This window comes from Momordica charantia, assembly GCF_013281855.1.
Source record: "Momordica charantia cultivar OHB3-1 chromosome 4 unlocalized genomic scaffold, Mcharantia_2.0 BLBB01000004.1, whole genome shotgun sequence".
Lineage (NCBI taxonomy): Eukaryota > Viridiplantae > Streptophyta > Magnoliopsida > Cucurbitales > Cucurbitaceae > Momordica > Momordica charantia.
Genome location: NW_028275162.1, coordinates 20,166,403 through 20,184,502, shown reverse-complemented (window position 1 = coordinate 20,184,502; position 18,100 = coordinate 20,166,403). Strand labels below are relative to the sequence as shown.

The 18,100-nt window shown below is 32.3% G+C and overlaps 2 protein-coding genes across 2 annotated transcripts; both read left to right on the top strand.

Annotated features, from left to right (window-relative positions):
• The first annotated feature begins 1,209 nt into the window (after positions 1–1,209).
• LOC111020067 (heavy metal-associated isoprenylated plant protein 20) lies at positions 1,210–2,626 on the top strand. The gene is made up of 2 exons (XM_022296628.2): positions 1,210–1,399; positions 2,209–2,626. The coding sequence occupies exons 1-2, from the start codon at positions 1,255–1,257 to the stop codon at positions 2,499–2,501; spliced, it is 438 nt and encodes a 145-aa protein (XP_022152320.1). The 5' UTR covers positions 1,210–1,254; the 3' UTR covers positions 2,502–2,626.
• A 10,769-nt stretch (positions 2,627–13,395) lies between these two features.
• On the top strand, positions 13,396–15,768 carry LOC111020070 (Heavy metal transport/detoxification superfamily protein). Its single transcript, XM_022296631.2, has 3 exons — positions 13,396–13,751; positions 13,925–14,000; positions 14,415–15,768. The coding sequence occupies exons 1-3, from the start codon at positions 13,713–13,715 to the stop codon at positions 15,563–15,565; spliced, it is 1,266 nt and encodes a 421-aa protein (XP_022152323.1). The 5' UTR covers positions 13,396–13,712; the 3' UTR covers positions 15,566–15,768.
• The last annotated feature ends 2,332 nt before the right edge of the window (positions 15,769–18,100 follow it).

Sequence of the window (18,100 nt, the reverse complement as noted above, 5' to 3'; positions counted from 1 at the left end):
TAGTTGATAACTACCGCTAGTTTACCAATATATTACTAAATACACATTCAACAATTTTTTAAAATTGAGATTCAATCCCAAATCTACAACCAAACAAAAACTTGAAAAGAAAGCAATGAATACAACTCTGTTTTCTATTTAATCCCTTGATTTCAAATTTTTTTTCTCAAATTACTAATCAAACACACCCTTGAATCATAAAAAGTTGCTCATTAAGGAATTAGTGGAACTTAAGGTATAAAATGTAATTCCAGGAGTAAAACAAAATTTTGACCCAAGTATAATGACAACAAACACTTGACTCACATGTAGCAAGTATTTCCATGGACGTCAACTTGTCCTACTACGCATAAGAGTGCAACTCCAAGTTTATAGTAGAGTGACCTTGAGCTTAATGAAGATTAAAATTCCCCAATGTCAACCTGGGTATAATTGAATTAATTAAGGTGTAAAGTAATCTTTAGCAAGGTAAGCCTCGATGATAGGAATCTACTAGACTAAGTCATAGACATCGATTCCAGAAAGAAAAAAAAAACTCACTGCACCCTCTCTTAATGAGCTAAAAAAAATCATCTCAATGGGTTTAATGGGTTTTAATAATTATAGTAAAGTCATTGCCAACTTTAACATATTTCCGACTAAAATATTATGAGTTCGAATATTCATTCGACTGTATTCTAGAAAAAATAAACAACAATGAAGGGTTCATTTAAAGTTATTCAATAGATAATTAAACAGGAAGGATAAAGTTAATACTATTTCTTCCTTGTTTGGACTAATCAAAGTTAATCAGTGGTATAAAATATAATTAATTAGAAAGAAGCCGACACTAATTAAATTAGATTGAGCGATGACACGGCCCATTCAATCAGTCACTGGGAGAGCAAGACAACAAATCAACACAATTAATTAAATTCGATGAAACAAATAAATTATAAATAAAGAAATGAAAAGCTACAAAATCAGGACACAGTATCCAAACAGTCGTACGAATTAGGTGAATAATGAAAGATAATTTTATTTAATATTTGGGATTAAATCCCCCAAAGATTATTTCAGAAAAGTTTCCCAGAGGTGTCTTCCAGTGATTGGATACACAGAAACGAAAAGTCAAAAAGCTTTTAGTAATAAGTTTTTGCAAGTAAGAATTCAGTGCTTGCACTCAAAGCTTCTGTTTTTCTGCTGCAATATTTTGGTTATTTAAACACCCTTCTCAGTAGCTGTAAGTTGAGAAAATTAAAGCAAAATTAGAAAATGGGTTTTGTTGATTACGTGACACAGAATTTGGGTTCAAGAAAAAAGAAGAAACGAAAGCCAAACCAGAAAGTGGAAATCAAGGTGAAGATGGACTGTGATGGGTGTGAGAGGAAAGTTAAAAATGCTGTCTCCTCCATTAAAGGTTCTCCACTCATCTTTGTTCTTTCTTTTGTTTTTTTCTTTTGTGTATCGTGGTCAATCTGAGCATAGCTCGATCATATATTTCTGATTAAGAAGTCGTTCATTCGAATCCTCACATTCACATGTTGTTCTAAAAAAAATATCTCTCTGATCCCTATCCCATGCAATTTTTAAAGTTTTTAAAAAATAGGTTAAATTGTAAGTTTAGTCTTTGAACTTTCATTTGAGTCTAATAGATACTTAAACTTTTAATTTTAGATTTAATAGGTCCCTAAACTATTCAATATTTATTTTTTTAATTAACGAGTCTGTTGGACATAAATTTGAATTTTTTGTCTAATAAAGACCCTCAACTTTCAATTTTAATTTGTATTTAATAATCAGTGATTTTTTTTTTATTTAAAGACAATTTAGGGACACCAATTAGACACAAAATTAAAAGTTTAAATGTGTGCTAGACATCAGTTCAAGATACAAACTGAAAATCTAAACTAATTTAAACTAGAGAAAACTAGATGGACTTTTAAAATTTGACTATATGAGATTTCAAGTATGTATGAAAAGTATATTAAAGAAAAAAGAAAGAAGAAGACTAGTAATTAATCATAATTTTGACTAGTAATTAAAAATAGGAAGGAAAAAAAACGTTATCAAATGGGGTTACAACAACTAATTTTTCATGAATTGCTTTAATTAATTTATCTGTAATATAGTAGATATATTTACCCACAACTCTTTTAGTAATTAAAACATAAACTTTGAGCTTTAATTTTTCTTAATCTTGTTTTGTTTGATCAATGAATGAATTAGGAGTGAAGTCAGTGGAGGTGGACAGGAAACAAAGCAAGGTAACAGCGGTTGGATATGCTGAGCCAAACAAGGTCTTGAAAAAGGTTCAAAGCACAGGAAAGAGGGCTGAGTTTTGGCCTTATGTCCCCTACAACTTGGTTGCTTACCCTTACGTTGCTCAAGCCTACGACAAGAAGGCGCCCGCTGGCTACGTCAAGAACGCCGCTCAAGCGTTCCCGCTCGCACAGGCACCCGACGAGAGGCTCACTGTGATGTTCAGTGACGAAAATCCCAATGCATGTTCGGTTATGTAGCAAAATATATATGGCCATGGTGACATATGGAGAATTAATTAGGGTTTCATAAGCTTTTTATTATCAATATATTTCTGTTTCTTTATATAAAATAATAATAATAATAAATAATTACCCCAAGGCAATTTTGTGTGTTAAAAAAATAAGGAACAAATTAAAGATTGTTTGGATTGAACACATTTCCAAGAAAAATTGAATTGAATCTGGAAGTCCTTTAATCTAAATCCAAGAACACCACCTAATCAATGGACACAATATTAATATATTATTTTCTATTTCTCAAACAATATCAATATGTAATATTATAATAATTTAATATTGTCTATTCCCACTACCCACTGGAAACTCTCTAGCAATTATATTTGGAAACCTTTTGTTATTTTTAGTGTTATCATTTCAAAATATTTCAATACAAAGTTAAATTGTTTTTGGAGAGACTATTTTAAATGTTTCTAAAATCATTGTCAAAAAAATCTAAAATCGTCTCAAGGAGTTTTTTTTTTTTTGAAAGAAAATCTCAAGGGGATTATTATTACGGTGAATTCCTTTTAAAAAATAATTATACAAAATCTTTTATACAAGAGATGTGTTGCTGGTAGAATAGTAGCATCCAGCAAGTGACCCCCCTCACCTAAAACATTGTTTGGGCTTTGACTCGAATAGGTCAAGGGCGAGATGGATCAGGTAAAGTCACATCTGACTGATTCAATAAAAACCTAGTCTGATATCGACCTGAAAACTCATATGTGATCAGTATAAAATTTGCTAAACACAAGTACCAAATCGGCGGATCAACATTTCTTAAGGCTCCCCTATAAAAATGGGTCTATTTCTAAAAAAAGTACACAATTTCTACAAAACCTAATTAAGTTCGGTTCAACATTAGCTCGAATTAAATACTAACTTAAGCTTCAGAGCATACGCGTCTGAATACCATACATTGGTACAAGGTTATATTTCTAAATCATCACTTCGTCTACTTGTACATCCCACCTCGAATCAATAGCCGATTATTCACCTTGTCTAGAATCCTGCATCACTTTGAAATCAATCTCTTTCCTTAAAGAAATTCAAAAGAAAAAACAAATCAAATGTTTTGTCATCCTCATATGCTACACTTACCTTAAGCGATAGAACTAAATTCATTATATAGATTCTACACTATTTTGGATGATAGATTAGATGGTATGATTAAAAATATCGTTAATAAAATGACACGACGAACTCTAAGTTGGTAGTATTATGAAGTTTGTCAATAAATTATATGTTACATTCAAAACTTCCCCATTATTTTAGACAATTTTCTTCACCCAAAAGAAAATCTTAGTCAAATGAGCCACGTGGGTGTGTCAAATATTTATAAAAAAGGGTAAGTAATCTTAAACTATATTCTAAAATTTCAATCCATATTATGTTAATGTATGAATGGTTGGACCTTAAGTTTATGGGAAAAAAAGGAAGGAATAAAAACGTGACATCATTCCTATATGGTTAGGTATTGCTTTTTTCCCCTTTCTTGTATTACCCATTCAATAATTCCGAACATTTGGATTAACAATTTGATTAATGTGAACTTTTTTTTTTTTTCTAATATATATAGCTAGCACATGGTAGTCATCTGTTATAGGAAACGAAACGGTCCAAACAAGGATGAGAATCGGACCGAGAAGAAGAAGAAAGAACCTCAAGATTACTACCGATTGGGATCGGCCGAGAACTTAGGGGTCGGCCCACCTAAAGGCCGACCAGGCCTCGGCGCCTCGGCACTGAAGTCGAGAACACCTCTCGACTTCTTTCTCGGTCCTTGTCCTGAATTGACGGTTGTTTGTAGAACCTCGATCCTATTATGATGTTGGAGCCCGCAACGAAACATCTCACGTCCCAAAAAATCTGACGATGTGAATGACCTAGGGTTGGAATAATGAAACCCTAGGAGGGGAAGATTGACCATAAATAGGGGGAGAATCACCATTGAAGATAAGCAAAAACGCATAGTAAATATCATGGCTTGCTTAGTTATTCTCTCATAACTGACTTAGACATCAACATCATCCATTTAGGGTTACTCGATTTTTTGCAGGCCAAAATTCCAGCATCAACAACATCCATTAATAAAAAGTTGGCATCAACCCTTTACTATTGATGTTAACCCAAAAAAAAAAAAAAAAAACTTCCTATCGATAATGTTCCTATTTGTCCTTTTCTGTTTTCTAAAACAGAAATATTTAGATTCGTTTAACCCTTTCATTTTTAGTTTTTTTATTTTTGAGAATTGCGGTGGTTTGTTAGTAAATTCTTTAATATGTTTTAAACTTTTTTTAAACACATTTGATTTTTTGTTTAAATTTTTAAAACAAATACAAATTTTCGGAAACTATTTATTTTTTCAAAATTTGGTTTAGATTTTTAAACCGCTTTAAAAAGTACATGCAAATAATAAATATAGAGGTGAAAGTTATGCTTACTAGCCTAATTTTTAAAAACGAAAATCAAAACTAAAATGGTTATTAAATGAGACCTTACGTCTCTTATAAGTATTTATATTTCCAAATTTTTAAACTCAACCTTATCAACACTACTTCGACTATTCACTTGTTTTCTTCTAAAATGCTAAACCTAAACAATTTGAAAGCTTAAAAAAGTAATTTTTAAAAGCTTATTTCTATTTTTTTTTTAATTTGATAATAATTAAAATGTGCTTTTCAAAAAAATGTAAAATGTACTAAGTAAATTATGAGCCCATGAACAAAAAATGAAATTGTTATCAAATTAGCCTTAGTAATTCCCTTTTTATTTCTCCCTTTTCATTTCTAAGAAGCACTCTTTAAATTGTATTTAAATTTAGAAAACATAAAGTATATTTTTTTTTCTTGTTCATGATTCTAATTTTTCAAGGATCAGAACATTATCCAATGATCCTATATTGTTGAGTATTTAATATTTATGGTTCAATCACATTTTAGTAATTTATAATGAAAACTTTTCACAATGTTTCTTTTCTAGGTTTGATTTTAAAAAACCAAGTTAAATTATTTTCATAAGGGTTCAGTAATCAGTATTTTCATCCATGAAAAAATTAATCTTTATAAGTTTACATTAATGAGTAATAGATTGAAATTTATTGCTTCATTTAATTTTAACACATCTCTAAGTACATTTCTTTGCAATAGAATTTTTTTCTCTCTACTTCGAGCATGAGAGCTCTCTCCAGTCTCTCAAGGATCTCTAAGATTATTTCTTTCTTTTGTTCATCCTCTTAAGTTGTTGGTTCTGTTTCTGATGTAACATGAGAACAGAGGACTAGAGGTTAAAAGGGAGTATTTGTAGGAAGATTATGGAGATGGACCAGAATCTTTTCATAAATATCTCTCTCTTCTGTAAATTCCACAAAAGATGGTTAAATCATTTGATACGTGTGTGATGTAACTGATCACATAAATACCAAAATATTATTCAGTATGGAAACAAAGAGTAATATCATTTTCGGAGCACTATCTTCTATCTAGATGTCTGAAAACTCTTTCCTTTCTATCTCATGCATGCACGTAAAAGTAGAAAATCTAATGAAATTGTTCATCTTCTTGCTAAGAAATCTCTTAGCATAGATAACTCAATGTTTTGGATTTTTTAGTTTTTTCTCTTGACTCGTAAAGAGGATAGAGTCTTTGATCTGGTCAATTGTAACCCAAGTGGCAGTACTTTAAAGATCTTTTTAATGAAGTCTTAATCGAAAAATAAGTACATTTCTTTCTGTATCCCCTAAAAACAATATACAAATTAGATAAGGAAACTTAGTGTGGTTGACCATATTTATTCCTTCAAATTGAAAAATGATACAAATACTACCAAATATATATATAATCAAAATGGTTTTTTGGGATAAATTTGTGGATTTGAATTGATTTTGGACAGGTTGGGCCTAATTTGGGCCTAATGATCAAATCAGTTTTCAAGTAATTGATCCAACAAATTAGTGGCCCAAAGTGGACTTTGTTTCTTCTATGTAAAATCCAGGCTTGAGCTCGAAAGCAACAAGCAAGGGATGTTGCAACTCGCGGGAAAGCCGTCGACTCTCATACGCCCTCCTCTTTCATTTTCATTTCCAAATCTCTTGGGAAGGCATTCTTATTTTTTTACTTGCTGTTTTCTTTTTTCATTCTTTCTTCTCTTAATTGAAGAAAAAAAAGAATAGTAATGGAATTGGCCTAGCGCTTCCATCGAAAGCTTATACCCGTAGACTTTGAAGCCAATTGACATCCTCCTTCTAAAACTCTTCATTCATGAGATCGAGAAGATCGTCAAGATTTCGTGATCCACTGTCGAACGTGGCAAAAACAGATATTCTATGAAAGTAGGAGAAAAGGGGCAAGCCACACCAGCTACGTGCCTTGCGTGATTCTACTGTATTTTTTTGCACTTGACTGGGTGGACAGTTGACCGGAAGAGAACTTCGATTCGCTCCGCCAGCAGGCGGGTGGCGGCAATGAAATCTCACAACCACAACAATCAAATAGGAAGACTACGGAGAAAGCACTGTATCTCCACCATATTGCACAGTCGGAACACAGACCCAAATGCCGACCTAAGAAGGACGCTTATGGGGGAGAGTTTTGAGTTTTTCGATTGGTCGATGTACAACCGACAGGTGAATGCTTTACCAAACTCATGTACGTAGATCTGCAGATCCAGTGTTTGAAGTTATTCTAGTGTGTTTCGATTATATAGTTTAGATAGAGACGTTGTTGAGTATGTGGATTGACTTTACTCGATGAGGGAAATTCCTCGCACATAATTAAAGGAGCTATTGAAAGGTGACTGAAGCACCAGAAATGGCTACTACCTGAACTAATGATAGAGGCAAGAACACTTTCCAGCCAAGTCCTGGAGAATGCAAGTTTGATCGAGGATTGGAGAGGAGAGGTGGAAGAAAAGGAAGATCTGAAGCGATGGCTGCTACAAAAATGGATTATTCCATTGATTGTGCCACGAATAAGCATTTGAAAATCAAAGAGTAAGTAATTAATTGTTGAAAGTCGAACTCTGGTTTTAATCTTCCAAATATAGATTGATCTAGTTTTGTTAAGTTTTTCCTGATCTAGTTTTATTAAGTTTCTCCTAGGTAGAAGAAGTAGAAAGATTCTCTTTGATGAAATAAGAAAAAATTATTGTAATTAAAGTTCTATTTGACATTGGGACTATAACTCCTATGTAAACCGAAAAAAAAAAAAAAGAAATGATTTATTAGTTGGATGTCCTTTTTTTCCTAATTTGGGCTAAATTAAAAATAAACTAATATGCACAAAAGGTCAATTTTTAATTACTTCTCATATAAAAAAAAACTTACATATAATTAGATCTTTCTATTAATTGAATTATGATAGTAAAAATACCATAAATAATTACATGGAGAAGTTTGAGTTTTTCAAAAAGAAAAAAAAGGTTAAATATGAATTTGTTCCTTATAGTTTTTTAGAAATTTCAATTTGATCTATATTTTGAGCTTGATTTTAATTTGATCACTATAAAAAACTTAACAAAAAAAATATTTACAAAAAAGGAACTAAATTTTACAAATTTTAAATTACAAATAATTCAATTGTTTTATACAAAAATTTATTGCCTAAGGGTGCGTTTAGTTGGTGATCTGAAAATATAAATATGAGAACAAATGATTTGATAAAAAAAAAACGAGTTGTATTATTTGTTTTTAGTATTTTTTGAAATGCATTGTTAATGCGTGTTGATATATTTATAGATCATAGTTACCAACAAGTGTAAATTAATAAATCATTGTTAATGGAAATTAGGGCTAGATTGAAGAAGAAAAAAAAAGGGATGCACAGAAGATTTGCAGGGGTAGGGAGCAAGTAATGATTCCACCCTAAAAAAAACTGTCTCTCTCTTTGGTTTGCATTTATTAGAGTTGGCTTTTGGTTACTGTGTTTGCGTGGGAAGTTACAGAACACGAGGCCACAAAAATTCACATTCCATTCCAAATCCAATGCCTTTAGTTACAATATTATACTTCTAACACCCAACAAGTTTCCACATTCTTTTACGCCCACGCCCCCTTACTAACTTTTTTTTTATTTAAATATTATTTTACTCTATGTATTCTTAATTCTAGTTTATTTTGGCACAGGTAGACTAAAATAAATACCTGTAATTTGTTTTAGTCTCTAGATTTTCGAGTGATGAACTGTCTTTTCAACTTCTTTATCTGCAAACTTCAAAGAATTCATTCCGTTATTCTAGTTTTAGGGTTCAAAAAGCTCGTCGATCCAAATGAATCGTTCTTCTAGTCTCTCTTTTGTAATACTTGAAACAAGGTCTCTCATGGCCAATTTTTTATTACAGTGTTCATCTTTGTTAAGTCAAAGGATATCGAATAATCGATCGACCGGATGGTCAAGCTACCTACACCTATTTGGTTCGATCATTTAGCGGCTCTTTCTAAGAGAGCTAACAATGTTGGGGAGATTTCTCTTTCTCTAAAAGCTTTTTTTTTTTGTTGTTATACTTTTCAAAGTTACCATTTTGGTAGGAACCCTTTAATACACACGTCGGCTACATTTCAAGAAATTTTGGACTCGTTTGATAATGTTTACGTTTTTTGTTTCTAATTTCTAATTTTATTAAGAAACTAAGTATTTGACAACTATTTATATTTTTTGTTTCTATTTTTTTAGAAATATTCTCAAAATTATATAGAAATTTTAGAAACAACACAAACAAGTTTTATTATTTCTTGTTCCCCTTTTCAATTTGTTCCAAAACATAAACAAAGTTATAGTCTTATTCATTTTTGAATTCATGCGTGTTGGGATCATGCAATTCAAATTTTCTTCGTTAAAAATGAGAAAACGAAAAACAAGAAACGAAGACGTTATCAAACAGATCTTTTGTGAGTAGAATGTCGTGTTATATTTGTGATGGAAAGAAATGAGATAAAAATAAAAGTCAAGGGACCAAAATGGATGTTTTGAAAATATAGGGACTAAATTTAATTAAAGCAAAAAATACACAGATTAAAATAGTATTTAAATCTTTATTTTTTATTTTCTAATTTAAAAATTAACCTTGGAAACATTATTTTTATTTTTTTTATGTTATCTACTTTTTAAATTCTTTCAATTTCGAGGCCAACTTTTGAAAACTAAAAAATAAAAATAAAAGACATTGTTTTTTAAAATATAATTTGGCTAATTAAGTACTTGAATATATTTTTAAGAAAGTTGAAACACACCAAATAAATGACGATAAAACCATTCTAATTTTTAGAAACAAAAAATTAAAACCGAAATGATTATTAATCAGGATGTTGACTCTCCATTTTTGTTGGCCTCTCATGTTAGTATTAGGTTGAGTTAATATAACTTAAGAATTGACTCTTTTTTTTTAATCCAAACTGTGAATTTAGGTTTGGTTGGGTTACATTGAGTAATGAGTTATTTGTTTAATGAGAGTGAAACTGATCTCTATGTTTTTACGATTGATAACTTGATGTCTATACTGTGAAAAAAATGAATATTTGATCTTTAATCCAACATTTTTTTTTAAATTATACTCTAAAACTTTTTAAAAGTATATTCTAAAAGTTGATGGAAAAATTAAAATAACATAGTTGGAGACTTAAAAAAAATATATGGGCTTGTTCGGTTTAGTATAAACTAATTTTACTCCAACCACCAACTAACTTAGCTCATAAAATTTCAATTTGTTTGAATCAAATCCTTACCATTTATGTTGTATTAAGAAAAACCTTACCGTTGATTATTTGTTGAAAGCATCAAATCTTTTAAAATTTTCTCATATGAGTTATTTAATCTTCCAAAATGAAAAAATTTGAAAATTTATCAATAAAAATTGATGTGTTATTAAATTATTGTTTTACTAAAGTAACATGCCTAACTTTTCAATTAGTTAAGACATATTATCGGAGGTTCAAAGCTTCATCCTCACATATGTAGTTGAACTAAAGAAACGATATTTAGATATGCTACTAAAAATGAATTTTATTGACGAGTGCGTCAAATTTAATTAATGAGTGAGTTGGATTTCAGGTATCAAAATGATAATCTTTTGTTAACATATTTTAACAATTTTTCTTATCAATCCACCTCATTGATGTTTTTTAATACCTTACAAGTAAAATTGAAAATTTTATAAGATTAAAGACCAAATATATTGAGAATTACACAAAAGACTAGAGTTGGTTGAGTATATTTAGCATATTCTAAAATAACCTATGATAAATTCAAAGCTTTTGTAATCAATTCCTCCCCTCCCTTTGGTCTTAGGAGACCTGAGTCTATTGGTTTTTACTCTTTGTTTTGGCTTCCTTTCTAAGTCTCCTTTTTGCCCCTTAAAGTTGGTCAATAGAGGAGACTTCAACTTCAACAGACAGTGCATCAATTGGGAACTTTTTATTCTGATTACTACTATATATACACACACATTTTCCATTCCAACTTTACCCTTTTTTTTTCTTCTGTAAAAAATAATTCCCCATATATTTTTACCCTTCTCTTGTGCATTATATTTAAAGGAATGTTTGGCTTCACTTAGTCTGAATTTAATATACATTCATTATTTTTCTCCTCTAGTATTACAATTCAAACATAAGAGGAGGGGAGGGTGGAGATTTGATTCTATAACTAGCTTTAAGGGAGATTACTAATACTTTGATTAATTGAGTTATTCTATTATGGATACGAGCCTGCAAGTAGGGAGGAGATTCGAGATGGGTCAAAGTCAAAGGAAATAAGAGTAGAGAGACCTAGAAGCTCGATGGATGAACAACACCATAGAACACTGCCCGACGGGCCCAGCCAGGTCCTGGTCAACCAGATTTCAGCTCACAATCAACCTCCGAGTCCAACTTAAGTATCAAAGTAGGTGTGGCTAGTACCACACTGGTGTTCAATATTCTTTGTTTTGCGAGTCAACGTGGAGTCCCTATAATGCCATATTTGATTAATAGATTAAACCAAATTTACGCATCAACGACATCATTCATATAACATGTGATTATATACACACATATATACTTACATATTGGTATCAAGTGTTACAAAAGATTGATATTGGGTTGAGATGATTCACTTGCCATGTTGAGCATAATCAAACAATTAAGACATCATTAACCATCTCCCTCAAGAGTTTAAAGTTAGAATTCTCCCCCTCACATCAATATTATTAATTACCTTCTAAGAAAATAATGCACCACAAATGTAGCCGATGGCACTACATACCCACTATAATAAAAGACTACCAAAAGTGATTAATCAAATTGAAGCTTTATACCGAAAGAATTGATGCATTTGTGAATGAAATATATACCTTTTTTTTTTCTAATTACAAATTTACTAGGATTTACTTTCAAGTTATATTACGTTACTTGACTGTATTTAAGATTTTGAGTTCTCTAATTGAAATTAAGTTGAAATTTAGACAAGAAATTTGATAACTGAAACTGTTATTAATTATTATTGTTTTGTTGTAAATGAAGTGGAAGAAAAAGGGGTATTGATATAGGGAATGGGGATGGGAATTGTGAGAACAGAGCCTTGAGATGCGTTTTACATGTGAAGAAGTAGAGAAGAAAGAAGGGGGAGAAACACTAATAGAGAAAGTTTTTGGGAACATTTGAGGAATAAAGGGAAAAGAAAGGACTGGCAGTGTGAAAATAAAAAAAAAATTAAAAAAATTGAAAAAAGAAACATTGTCCTCGTAACTGAAACCGAATTTGTCGTGCTTCCACTCCCACCCAGAGCAACAGCAATAGCAAACTGAGACTGGTCCCACCACTCACGGGGAGATGTGAAATCAGCATTCAAGTGCTTTGTCATTGTTCTATTCTACCCTTCCTTTTCACCATAAACATTAACAAAACTTAAAAATTAAAAACACTATTCTTTTTACTTCTTGAAATTCCATCTTTTTTCTATCCTAATCTATTACTTACTTGGTGATATATATCCATGTGAATTCGATACCCCATTTCTACGTAATAACTAAAACACGCTTGTTTATAAGTTAAAATATTAAATTTTAAGTTTATAATTTGTTATTTCTTTTTTAATTGGACCTCAAAATGTTAGGTCCACGTGGAAATAACTAAATCTGAAGGTAGAAAGTATGAAAAATAGCACTTTTGTCTAAGCACCATTTCACATACAACTTATTTTCTTGTTACACTTGGAACATAGTACTCAGTACTCAGGTTCGAAGTAGGCTGATCCAGATTATCATTTTTTTTGCCTTTAGTGCTTGCAAAATGATAGTATGAACATCATATTTTTTTTTTAGCATAAATATTAAACTGGGGATTAAATTAACAATAGTTGAAAAAAATGCGACAAAAATCCCACCTAACTAGATAAGTGGAAATATAAGAGGCAAAATCATAGCTACTAAATAGACAAATATCATATCACTCTTAAATATCACTATTAAGCATGGAGTTGTTTTGAGCAATTAGTTTTGTTGGGTTAGTTATTTACAGTTGATTAGTTAGCAAGTGGATTAAACTAATCTATTGTATTCAAGTTAATTAACAGACTGAAAACTACCTATGAAGGCTATTTTTAAAATATATGAAAAACACTAAATCTAGACACAAAACAAAGGAGATCAATCAAAACAACATTTGAACTCATATAATCAAAAGACAAAACAAAAATTTAAACCTTTTTATCTTTTTGGTTAAAAATTAAGATTACAATCACAACAAAGTTAAAAGACAGACAAAGCATTCTTTTTGTTTGTTTAACCAGAAACAGAGAGAGAAAGAAGTCGGCCTGTCAAGTCGCTGTTCTTTTTATTTGTTTCCTCAGTGTTTTTAACGTTGAATCACATCATCTCACAATTCAAAGCTCTGTCTCTCTCTCTCTTCAATTCCCCTGTTTCCAAAATCCTCCCTCTGATCGGCTGACTTTCCTCTACATCACTGAATCTTCCCTTCTCTCTCTATTCCATTTCAAAAATCTCCTTTTCTTTCACTTTCTCTCTCTCCAAACAGCTCCCCCTTCCCCCTTCTCTCCCATGTGCTCCCTCTTTTGTTTTCCTTTGAGGAAAACTCTCGCAATAAATTAACTCCCACCTCCCATGGCTGCTGCTCTCCAACACCCCACCTAAGCCTTAGCCTTACTCCCATTCTTCTCTCTCTCTTTACACAGTGACCCAAACAGAGACATTCAGAGAGAAGAAATGACCAAAGAAGAGGATTTTAAGCTACTCCCATTTCAGGTTTTTCTCTTTTCCCCTTGCTCTCTAATACCCACTTTCCAGAATGTTTTGTTTTGTTTTCCCATGAAAAAAAAGTTGCCTTTTTTTAATTTGACTCCCATTTCTAAAGGAATCTTTGTGTGTGTGTGTGTGTGTTTTGGGTATTTGTTGTTTGCTTTGTTTTGTTTTTATAGACTTGTGTTCTCAGAGTGAACGTTCACTGTGATGGGTGTAGGCAGAAAGTGAAGAAACTTCTTCAGAGGATAGAAGGTTTGTTTTTTTGCCTTTCCCCTTCATTGCTTTCTCTTTTTTTCTTCTTTCTGCCCATCTCTTTCCATTCATGTCGTTTACTTTCTCTGTCAAACTTGTTTGGGTTCTGGGGTTTCGAGAGAAAATGGAAAGGGGAAATTGTATGATACCTGTTTAATTTCTTTATTTTTTTTTATCCTCAATGGAGAGTTCTGTCTAGAGCAAAACAGAGTACTCTTTCGAAATTGTCTGTTGTGGGATGAAGTTTAAGTTCCATCTTGTTGTTTGGTTGCTGGGAAAGTGAGAGAAAACAAGAAAGAAGTGGAATTAAGGGGCTGTTTGGTTTGGAAATTTTGTGATCTGGTTCCACATGGGGAGGAATTTGAGGATGAACAAAACAACCCTTGATGAGAAAATGTATGTTGGCTTAAACAGGGGTTTATCAAGTGGTTATAGATGCAGAGAATGAGAAAGTTACAGTTTTAGGAAGTGTGGATTCTGCAACTTTGATCAAGAAGCTGGTGAGAGCTGGAAAACATGCTGAGCTTTGGTCACAAAAACCGAATCCGAGCCCGAAACCGAAGAACAAAGACGATAAGCCTCCAAACAAGGGACCGAAACAGCCGAAACTCACCTCATTCAACTGTGAAGGAGATGACATTGATGACTGTTTTGGTGGGGAGGATGGAGGAGAGGGTTATGAAGCTCAGGAGTTTCAGTTCCTCAAGGAGAAAGCAGCACGTCTCGGTCTCCTAAGGCAGCAAGCGATCGAAGCAAACAACGCCAAGAAAGGCGCTGTCGGGATTGGCCAAATTCCCGGGCCTGCCTCGGGAAATGGCAAGATGAACAACAACATCATCAACAAATCTGGGAATGGGAAGAAACTAGATCCAAATCAGCTAATGGGCATAAAAAGCCCCCAATCTGGAATTGATCCAAAGGCCATGGCAGCAGCCCTGAGGATGAACAATCCTCCACACTTCGGCAACGGCAATGATGGCGGTAGCGGAGTCGGAGGAAGTCTCAATCTCGGGGAAGCGAAAAGAGGGAACAACAGCAGCAACAACAACAATGACCTGAATTCGATGATGAACATGGCGGGATTCAACAACGGCGCAAACCTATTAAACTTTGCCACTCCGTCCTCCATTGGTGTCAATTCAAGAAGCCCATCTCAAGGATTTCACCTTCAACAATCCAGTGGCTATGGCTATGGATACCAGCCATCTTCAAGCTCAGGCTTCCCCATGGCTTCTACAGGCCAATATCATCAACAACCAACCTCCAATTCCATTAATGGCTACAACCAAAACCAAAACCAGTATCATCATCAGCAGCCATTGATGAACATGATAAACAGGCAGGGAATGAACCAGCAGCCCCAAATGATGTACAACAGGGCCCAATTGATTCCCCCAAATACAGGGTATTACTACAATTACAATGCTAGCCCTGTCCAGGCAAACTATCCCTATGGCTATGGTGAGGCAGTGTATCAGCAGTATGGGCATGGGTACAATAGTAATAACTCTGCAGCTGATATGTTCAGTGATGAGAACACAAGCAGCAGCTGCTCGATCATGTAAGAAGAAAATAGGACAAAGATTATTGTCTGTGTTCATGTTAATGTTTTTTGTTGGGGCTGTGATGTGGGGCTGTGGGGTGTTGAGTTTTTTTTTTTTGTGTTGGGGATCTCTCTCTTTCTCTCTCTCTTGTTCAGTGTATTTTGTGGATTGTTTGTTAATTCTAAAGACGTGGTGATCTTTGTGAAATTTGAGGATGTTTTGTCTGTTTTGTTTTTTGAAACTTGCTTTGATGTCTTGGCGTGGGGGACTTGTGAAGGAAGGATAAATATTTGGGAGGGGTACTGGTTGAGTTTAACAGGTGTGTGTGTGTGTTTTTTTCCTTTTTGTGTATAACTCATTAGGATTTAATTTTTTTTTTAGCCTATTCGAGAAGTATAACGTAGATAAAACATTTATTATCATCTTAAATATCCGTAGATAGAATAAATATTACCATCCCAAAAATTGGTATTTTATTTTCACTCCCACGAAAATTAAAAAGAAAAATAAGGTTATAGATCTCTTTTAATAGTTAGACATTCGAATTTCTCGTCCTCTATTATTCAAACTCAACTCAAATAAAATGATGGGATGTATGATCACAAATCTCCTAAAAACCAAACATTTGGTCGAAGGTTTAATTCATCTAGCTCTTCCATAGAGAATGAATCTTTCTCTAGTGCGTTAATTCGTTAATTACTCTAAAGTTTAAATTGACATAAATTTAAACTAACGAGCATTAAAGTACAATAACTAAATCATTATTTTTTAAAGTTTATGGACTAAATCGTTACTTGGTTACTTGAGTAATTGTATGGATATTTTGACTAGAAATAAAAAGATAGAGCGCAAATGTACACCTATTATCGACTCTCAGGGACTAAAATCGTCCTTTTGATAAAGATGTTAATAATTAGAGAGTTTGTAATTGATTTTAAGGTGACAAATTAATAAAGTGATTGTTGGTTTATTTGTTTTGAAACTTAATGACATAAAACCCAATCCTAAGTTATTCCAATTAGTTAGAAAATATTGGGACTAGTTCAGGATGCTCGGCATCTCCCTTCTTATTTAAGGGTTACGCTTCTTAATCCGCTTATATCTAAGTGATCTTGAAGTTTCCAAGTTATTCCTAATATATCTATTAGGAAATCTCTTAGTTTTGGCTTAAAAATAATCACAACCTTGGGTTAAGGTCTTATATCTAGGCTATTTGAATATGGAACCTTTATATCTAAAGTCTTCATCTCTTGGGTTTAATTCTTAAGGTGTAAAAACTTGTCAACATTCTCAGTATCGACTAGGTTAATTCAAATCTTAACTGGTCGAATTAAACTTAAAACTTGATAGAAAACAACTTAGGTGATGAAAAAGTGAAAAAACACTCTTTTTACCCTTGTTGTCCTGTTTTAAAGATTTAATTAATCGTCCATAATTGGGCTAGGAAAAAGTAATTACTTTTAAAGGAAAAATAGAATGAAGAGTTTGGGAAAAAGGTAAACATGATTTAAAATCAATTTGTTAAAAGCAAAGCTAGAAGTTTGCCATCCGAATGAACCTTACCCTTTCTCTCTCGAGCTTCCGGAGTAAGAATTCGTTATATTTCATAAATATATGTGATTACATAGATCTCTTAGTTCAAGAATGAAAATAATGAGATAATGTTGAAATTTTATAAACTTTGGTTGCAAAAAGTACACGGAATAAGAATTAAGCTGGAAATTCGCTTACAAGTAAGGAAAATGACTATGAACTTAAAACTATAGAATCCGAGCCTATGCTAGAAAATAACTCTAAAGAAATTTGTAAAGTGATTAAGGAAAGAATGAAACTTGATGAAGCAAATTGAATTTATTGGAAACTCTAAGTTTGTTGAACGGTTGAGAAATTCGTGCTCTACCATTGTTTCCCAATGACTGATCTAGTCGTTGAATAGGCTCTTCTCTTGCATGAAAAACAAGTCTATGTGTAGTTTACTCAATAAAAAATTAGTTTTTTTTTGTTATCTCTTTACATGTTAAAACTTAGTTTATGCATTTCAAACATTTTGCACGAACATATCTTCAATTGGGCACAAAAACAAGTTAAAATATACTAGCTTTATACAAAATAAAGTGGGCGATTATAATTTAATCTCTTTTTATCCTTGGTGTAATAAGTGATCGTACATGGTTGGTCTAAATGTGCTTTTAACCTTTTTAAATAATTTTTATGTCCTATGTCCTATGTCATTTCTCTTAAGAATTTTTTTTTGGAAAGGTATATATGTAGATGATTTACGTATTATATTAATATCGATGAAGACATGAGAATTACTAATTCTTAAGATATGTGACCATCACACGATTTGAATCAGTTTTATTAAGAATGATGAAATAATAGCCCTTCATAAAATTATGAAAATTTTATTAAGGACCTAAATCTTATTTGGTCCAACAGCTCTCAAATTTCTATTTTAATCCTAAAAGATTTAAAAAATTTTAATTTTAAAATTTGCCTCACCCAATGCTCACTCCAACTAGACTGTATGACTTTAATATATATTCATGTAAGAAC

Coding starts and splice junctions, on each gene's coding strand:
- LOC111020070 (XM_022296631.2), top strand. CDS start 13,713: ATGACCAAAGAAGAGGATTTTAAGCTACTCCCATTTCAG. Junction 13,752..13,924: donor TTAAGCTACTCCCATTTCAG/GTTTTTCTCTTT, acceptor TTGTTTTTATAG/ACTTGTGTTCTCAGAGTGAA. Junction 14,001..14,414: donor ACTTCTTCAGAGGATAGAAG/GTTTGTTTTTTT, acceptor TGGCTTAAACAG/GGGTTTATCAAGTGGTTATA.
- LOC111020067 (XM_022296628.2), top strand. CDS start 1,255: ATGGGTTTTGTTGATTACGTGACACAGAATTTGGGTTCAAGAAAAAAG. Junction 1,400..2,208: donor TGCTGTCTCCTCCATTAAAG/GTTCTCCACTCA, acceptor TGAATGAATTAG/GAGTGAAGTCAGTGGAGGTG.